This window comes from Pongo abelii, chromosome 5, assembly GCF_028885655.2.
Source record: "Pongo abelii isolate AG06213 chromosome 5, NHGRI_mPonAbe1-v2.0_pri, whole genome shotgun sequence".
Lineage (NCBI taxonomy): Eukaryota > Metazoa > Chordata > Mammalia > Primates > Hominidae > Pongo > Pongo abelii.
In genome coordinates, this window is record NC_071990.2 from 50,435,128 (window position 1) to 50,443,442 (window position 8,315).

General features: G+C 34.7%; 1 protein-coding gene across 1 annotated transcript; it reads right to left on the minus strand.

The window, feature by feature from the left end:
- Positions 1–3,443: 3,443 nt before the first annotated feature.
- Positions 3,444–6,605, minus strand: LOC100438614 (beta-defensin 110). The gene is made up of 2 exons (XM_002816988.4): positions 6,491–6,605; positions 3,444–3,727 (listed from the first exon to the last, which is right to left on the minus strand). The coding sequence occupies exons 1-2, from the start codon at positions 6,543–6,545 to the stop codon at positions 3,579–3,581; spliced, it is 204 nt and encodes a 67-aa protein (XP_002817034.1). The 5' UTR covers positions 6,546–6,605; the 3' UTR covers positions 3,444–3,578.
- Between the last annotated feature and the right edge of the window lie 1,710 nt (positions 6,606–8,315).

The window sequence follows — 8,315 nt, forward strand, 5'->3', positions numbered from 1 at the left end:
TCCTAAAAATCCCTGGGTAATCAATTTGTCAAGATATTTTCTCTCCAACTTCATCTCCCAGGACTCACCTCCTCAGTTACTCTTTTCTAGCAATTCTTTCCTCCCAGGTGTTCCCCCACACATTCCAGGTGTGCTCTTATGAACACTTTTTTCAGCCTTTACAATAGGACTCTATGACAAATCATATTTAAAATTACTATAGCCCAGGATTGTGGGCCACTACACTCTACTTTGTTTCCTTTTCTCTAACACTTATTGCCTTCTAATATAATAGATAATTTGCTTATTTTATTTACTGTTTATATTTGTATCCACTCACTATACTATGAGCTCCATAAAAACAGACAACATTGTTAGTTTTGTTTTTTTATGTGTCCCAGTCATATTGTACTCTGACACATAGTAGGTGTTCAATAGATATTTATTGAATTGGTAAATAAATGAGGGAGAATATATTGAATGTAATCTAACCTGTGTATTATCCATATTACAAATTGACATTGATCTTTTTGGAAGAATATTCCATGCCTTATTCATTTGTGAACTCTATCAAATTGACTATTACTTAAAAATCAGTTTGTAGTCAATCAATATCAGTTACTTAAGCCAGGAGCTATAATTTTTCAATCTCCAAATCCAAAACCCATGACATTAAGCCTGGGAAGAAGTAATCCATTTATGAAAAGTTGCCTGAATAAGTACATTGCTAATTGGAATTAGATTTTGTTCCTGCTCAAGGATATTGAGGTAAAATAAATACTGATATAGGTTGGGTTTGAATATATGATATCAGGTAGGAGTCTAATTTCTCTCTTCCTAGTTGGTGTGAGAATTTGATGGTGATAAATCTAACTTCAATATAGTATTTTAACTGATTCGTATAGGTATTGAACTACCAAATAACAGCAAAAATTTCCAACACTTGGTGGCATCTATTTTATCAGAGTCACTGCTCAAGACTCACAAGAAACTAAATGTGAAGGAAAATACACAGTGTCATGAAAATTTGTATTGTGGGCCATAGGAGGGAAAAATATAAAACTTTAACTTTTTTAGAACTAATTAGTTTAACATTATCTAGTTCTTTTTTAAGTTCATACAATAAAAATTACAATGTATCAGCAAGAAAATCACCAGAAATATTTCCATTTTTAAGCATTTTTTGCCTTCCTTTTGTTAATAAATTGCAAACTTAGACAAATGCAAATTCTGGGGGCAGAATAATTAGTAACACCTTTATCTTTTTAAGGAAGCAGGCTGAAGAACTTCATCAAAAGGGTTTCTAGAGTTTTCAGTCTTTTTTTCACACAGAAAACACTTCAAAGATTTCCTCAGGAAAAAAAATATTAATTTTGAGGTTGATGCACGTAGGTTCACATTCTCCTTCAATTTGTCCCTTGAGCTGAAGGCAGAGGCTGGTGGATTAAATGTACTGAACACAAGTAAAGGCCATCTTAGAAATTTAGATGGTTTTCATGCTCTCTGTCAAGCACTGAAACATACAGGGTACACCAGGAGTTTTAGCACAGCCTAGTTTATGTGCAGAGATGCCTCACATGTTTTTTAGAAAGCCTCTCATCTTCTTGGTGGCCCCTAACAAACTCAACTCTTATTCTCCCATATTAATAGGATATTAGGCCTCTCAATTCTGCTTTAGATGTCTTGATGGAGAGAGGGCTCAGTCTCTACTTAGGTAAAATAAATAAAAATCAAACTTTCATAACTTTCATTTTAAACATTTATTTTTTACTAATCTTTTTTTTGATGTAGCTAATATATTCATTATCCAAAAGTTAGGCCAATTTTTCCTTCTGGAGCCAGCAATATATCACCTCTAGCCCATATATAATATATAAAAAATTTAAATAGATAACTATTTCTCATAAAACACAGAAAATGTAATTGGCCACCTGAAAATCTCACTGATTTTTTTATTGTTTCCATTTTCATTTTTAAATTTTTGTGAGAATGGGTGCTTGACTTTATAAATCAGTAGTTCTCAGTCAAGTGTAAATTTGTCCCCTCCCCCAAAGAGGATATTTGGCAATATAGGTAGACATTTTTGATTATCACAATTGGGAGAAAGTGTGCTATTCGCATCTAGTGGGTAGGAGTTAAGGATGCTGAAAAACATATAATGATCAGAATAGCTCCCACAACAAAGATTACCTGGACCAAAATATCAACAGTGTCAAGGTTGAGAGACCCTGTTATAAATAACTATTGTAAAGATACTTTTGAAGATATTTACATTGCAAGAAAACACACCGAACAATCAAAGACTATGTAAATTTTATCTGAGTGGAGAAAAAAAATTTTCCCCATTCATGGCTTGTTGTAGATAATGCTTAGTATAAGCGTACTTAAATCTCATATCTGCATTTGAAGAATAGAATGGATCCACAGAGAGGCCATAATAAAATATCAAGAGAGTAGGAAGCCCCTGGAATTTTTTGATTTATCATCTCCTTTTGAGTCTAAGTCTGACCTATATGTATGATTTAATACGTTTTATTTTTCTTTAGTTAATTTGCCAAAATATTGTTTAATTTTATTTTGAGGGGTATGAAGAGAGGATTCTATTTTATTATTATGTTGTGGTATTGACGGTGTTTCTTAAGAATTTTGAATTAATATGGATTGTTAAATTGTATTCCTAAACTCATAAAATAACAGAATTAGCTCTTCTAAATGGAAAACAAATGGTACAGATGCATCACTAACATGTTTTAGTGAGGAATACTGTGGATCCTCAGAGAAAGTAGTAGAGGAACTGAGGCAGAGTGAAATTGAAAAGTGAAGGTTATTGCTGCTTCCTTTTGTCAGGTATCTCCTCAGACATAGTCATCTCTCAGGACTGAATAGCTGCATTAAACTATTAGTCATAATTTTTGACTTCTTTGGTCTAAATTTTCAGTTATTTTCTCCTCTTCTTTCTGAAATTATTCTCCTTTCTTTTTACTACCTCTCTTATCTCTTGATACACATTTATCTTTACAAAATAATAAATATGAGTAGAAATTGGAGCTGGTTGTGATTCTTCTCTGGTCTTCCATTCTTATACTCGTGATCCTTTCACTTCAGCTCTGTCTCTCTCACAATAAAGATCTGCCCTCTCAATGTCCAGTCTCCCAAACCCAGTGGATTTATATATTTACATGGGGGTAATCTGTGGAACAGTATCTAATAAAATAACAGTGCATTTCTACTGGAAGCTTGTATCTTAGAGATATGCTTACCCAATTATTTGACCTAGGGTTTCTCACAACCTTACTTATGGCAACTAACACAAGGCACATAAAACTTGTGGAACTTGTGGAACATGGAGCACTGAAAACTTGAGGAACTTGCATAAAATAAGTCCCGCTACTTCTGGTACCAACAAATCAGGAGAAAAGCGTAATGTAAAGGCACCAGATATGAGCGTGACATATGATCACTTCTGAATGGTTCAACATTAAGTTTTATTTAGTTCTTGTGTATTATAGAGACACACAGGCCTTGAAGGATGTGCTGGGAAAACTTAATAACGCTGGTCCTCTCTTCTTGGAGCTTGTGACTCTTTTCTTCTGTCATCGTTACTGCTGCAAGCAGCAATGAGTTCCAGGTCTTATGCAGTAAGCAATCCTAATTTCATTTTCATGACACTGATTTTTACAACGACCATTACCCATTCTGCACTCTCTCCTCAAGTCCAAGCTACCATACTCAGGATATTTCTTTTTGGCTGTAAGAAGGGAAGAATGACTAAAATTAGCCATCTAGCTAAGACACATCCATGTTTTAAAAGGAGAAAGTCCATGAACCAAAAGATTATAGAATGAAAATGTCCACCTACCTACGGAGGAAAGTTTAAGTGAATTTACTGTCCCTTGGTGCAAGCTACATTCTAGAAATATAAAGGGTCTTGGACCTAAGTTAGGTGTTTCCACTTTCTGTCTTACAAGAAACTGGGCAGTGACCCAAAGATGGTTCCCAAAATCAATGGAAAAAAAGTGACCATAATTTATCTTTTGGTCAGGCTCTCTCTCTACAATCATCTAATTGCATTTGAGCTGCCTGTTCTCTGCTCTCACTAACATTATTTAGACTGAATGTTGTGCTTTATGTATTCTTCTTCAAGAGATTTTCACTGTAGCTTGATTTTACTTCTCTAAAATGTCAAGAGCTAGGCAACGCTAGCGAATTTGTCTAAATTCCTGCAACTCCCCTGAATATTTGGGGTTTATTTCCCCGAAGAAATCACCTAACTCAGACATGTGTCTAATAACAACATTGATAAAGAAAAATAAAGTGGAGTCATTGTTAACCATTACATGATTTCTAAAATTACCAGTGCTAGCTTTTTTTTCTTTTACCACAAAGTTTCTGAAATACTTTACAAATAATTTCTGTCAATTACTGTTTGTGTTGTTAAACCTTTTGACTAGGAATCAATAAACTATTGTCAGGGAGTCAAATCTATCCTGCCATGTGTTTTTGGAAATAATTTTAGTGGCACACAGACACACCCATTTGCTAACACATTGTCTATAACTGCTTTTGCATTAAAATAATGCAGTTGAGATCATAGGGTTCATAAAACCTATAATATTTGTTGTCTCACTTATTTCTAGAAAAAGTGTGTTAACTCCTACTCTGGCTTTATATTTTCTCATCAATCATGAAAGAATGGGTGAGGGATTTGTAGCTGGGGTCACAAGAAGACATGTCCAGGAGAGCAAAACTGCAACTAAAATTTGCACAGTATAAGAAACACAAAATTTGACACGATACAAAAATAACTTTGTAATAGTCAAAGCTGTAAGAAAAGATATATGTTTTGTTTTTTTAGCTTAAAGATGGACTCTCACTAGAAGTTTCTCATTTAGAATTGAATATATTTAGGGGGTTTGAGGACATTGGTTTGATCAGCTATGTGATCTATTCCAAGTCAATTTTTTTTATTTTATATTTTAAATTGTACCAAGTCAAAATTTTTTTTATTTTCTATTTTAAATTGTACCCTGGACGATATGTTTTCAGAAGTCATTTGTTTTGTAGCCTTTATTTTTTTGTATACACATGAAATTCTTGACCAAAGGACAGATTTAATATTTTCACATATGAAAACAAATAAATTATGCCACTGTTTCCTGCTGTTAATTATTGTTTGGTCTTCTCAAGGGCCAGGCCTTTTGGCCTAGGCAGTCTGTCTGCAGTTCCAACAGCTGAAACCTGATGGTGAGTAGTAATACCTGTTAGCTAATACACAGACTCAGAGCTACATTATCTATGTCATTGGTATAGTGGCTATAAAACCAAGTCCTACTATTAATATTGGCTTTCTTCTCAATGTAACCAAAGCAATTCAGAGTATGAAGCAACTTAAAGAAACAAAAGCATAGAAGAGCATCTAGTTAATCTGCACAATTTAAATATTCACTTCTAAAGATCATTACTTATTCTACATTTTCCGAGGAGTTATTATTATCAAACCCATATGTGATTACCAGTGACAGACACCTGAATTACACTCACTTTTGGCAAGAGTTCTGTCACATTTGGCACTGTTGTCCATGATTGCACCTTGGACTGACCCCACCCCTTCTCTTATTCATTCTTTGTCTTATTTTACCTTTCTAAAACATTATTGTCTTCTTTCTCCTCATTCTGACCTCTACATGTGTTCTTCAGCTTGTGTCCTTGGCTTGCTAATCTCCTTTGCAAGCATTCATCTCCTCATTCAAATAGTATCAATTAAATATACTCCCTGTCAATTGGATGCCAAGCTCAAGGGCATGGCATCTCACTCTAAGCAATATTGACCTTTTGAATAGGACAATTCTTTGCTCTAAGGGGCTGTTCCGTGCATTGTAGGTTATTTAGCAGCATCCTGGGCTCTATCTACAACTGGCACTGTGCCAGTAGTACAAGTTGTGATGAGCTAAAAGGTCTCTAGATATTGCCTGATGTTCCCTTGAGCACAAATTTACTCCTCTCTGAGAACCACTGGTCTAGTGATACTTTGATATTTCAATAATTATTATTTCTGCCCTCAAATACATTGTTCAAGTCCAATCTGTCTGAAATCTGTGATCATCACTTTCAACAAGTAAAATCTCCCTCCATTTCTCTCTCACATCACTTTTTGTTACGATATTATTTTAGATTTACAGAAGAGTTGCAAAGTTGGTGGAAGCCGGCTTCCCCTTACGTTATATATTGCATAATCTTGGTAATGTTAATTAAGATTAACAAATTAATATTGATGTAATAGTATTTAGTAAGCTATGCTTTATTCAGATTTTGCCAGTTTTCATACTTGTTGTTTTTGTCTGTTTTTCACTATTGTCTTTATTATCTGTTCTGGAGTCCAATCTAAAATACCACATTACATTTTTGTGAAATGATGTTTTAATCCCTATGTTATTATCATATTTTTATCAAGAAACAACTTATGTCTTCTCAGATTTGTTAGTATAAATCCCCACAAATATTTGCATATTACCTGGTAAAATTGTGACCCAAAAGAGCAGAAAAAAGAAAAAAAGTTGAATCTTCATGGTAGAGAGTTTCTTAAAAAAAAAGTGTCAACAGACCTCCTCTTTCAAGTCAGTTGTTTTGAAATAAGGAAACAGAGATCCCTTTTATTTATAGATTCTCCTTGGAAGTACTTTTAACTACTGAGGCTTATCGAGAGCAAGAACATTTGTATGCTTGGTTGAATAGTGCCACCCTCAAAGAACATGAACTCAAAAAGTATTATTAAATTTTTCTCATAAAAGTAAAACCTGCTGTGTAACCTTAACTAGACTTTCATGAAAACACAGTTTTTAAGAGACTTTTATTTATAGGGGATATGTGTTTGGATTGCTAAATGTTATAGTAATCAGCTCCTCTATTCTATGTTATATGTAATATTAAACATTATAATGCCTTAGTATAAAATTGTTGAATGCCTGAATCATAAAATTTTATGGAAAAAATTTTCGTTGAGATCAGTTTTGTTTTGCTGATAAAACAATGAGAACCAGGGAGATTAAATGACTTTATTTCAATTAATATAATACACAATTATTTAAATAATCAGTAAATTCTGGATTCACTAAAAATGTGAGAAATATTCTATATGTCTTTTTTTTTTTTTTTTTTTTTTTTTTGAGACGGATCTGGCTCTGTCACCCAGGCTGGAGTGCAGTGGCACCATCTCAGCTCACTGCAACCTCTGCCTCCCAGGTTCAGGTGATTCTCTTGCCTCAGTCTCCTGAGTAGCTGGGATTACAGGTGCCTGCCACCACGCCTGACTAATTTTTGTATTTTTAGTAGAGATGGACTTTCACCATGTTGGTCAGGCTGGTCTCGAACTCCTGACCTCATGATCCACCTGCCTCGGCTTCCCAAAGTGCTGGGATTAAAGGCATGAACCACCATGCCCGGCCAAGTCTTTGTATGATTTATAAATTTTCTATAGTCATCTGATTTCAAAATTTCAGGTTCAATGTTTTAATTCTGTTTATGGAACTGAAAATTTCATATCTGATCTAAATTGCATGCTTACAAAAACTAGTATTTTGGATATGTGAGAAAGAGCTGGAAGTTTTGCCCAGGACTCAGAAGCTGATGCTATAAAGAAAAACAATTGGCCAGGTGTGGTGGCTCACACCTTAATTCCAGCACTTTGGGAGGCCGAGGTGGGTGAATCACCTGAGGTCAGGAGTTCTAGACCAGCCTGGCAAACAGGGTGAAACAACCCCATCTCTACTAAAAATACAAAAATTAGCTGGCCGTGGTGGCAGGCGCCTGTAATCCCAGCTACTTGGGAGTCCAAGGGAGAAGAATCGCTTGAACCTGGGAGGCAGAGGTTGCAATGAGCCGAGATCGTGCCATTGCACTCCAGCCTGGGGTACAAGAGCGAGTCTTCCTCTCAAAAAAAAAAAAAAAAAAAGAAAAAGAAAAAGAAATCAATTAATCAATTATTTCCTACCATATAGTTAAGATAATTTTTAAGACAGTGGTTCCTAAATTTTAGCTGCATCAGAATCCCCTAGAAAGCTTGCTAAAATCAGATTGCAGTGCAGTGTCCCACCCCCAGTATTTCCAATTTAGTAGAACTGGAATGGGGACTAAAATTTGCTTTTCTAACAAGATCATTGAATGCTAATGCTGCTGAAAGGGACCACATATTAGCCTAGGAAACCTAACTCACTCATTCTATAATATCTAAGAAAAATGTTTCACAGTCATAGAATCTGCAGCATACATTAATAAAGAATTAAAAGCTGCTTAGAGTTTCTAATCAAATATACTCATATTACTGGTGAGAAAAGTAAAAT

Excerpts from the sequence above, each read along its gene's own strand:
- LOC100438614 (XM_002816988.4), bottom strand. The coding sequence starts at position 6,545 with ATGAAGATTCAACTTTTTTTCTTTTTTCTGCTCTTTTGGGTCACAATT. Across the intron at positions 3,728-6,490 it reads TTGGGTCACAATTTTACCAG|CCAAAAAGAAATATCCTGAG; the intron begins GTAATATGCAAA and ends CCCTTCTTACAG.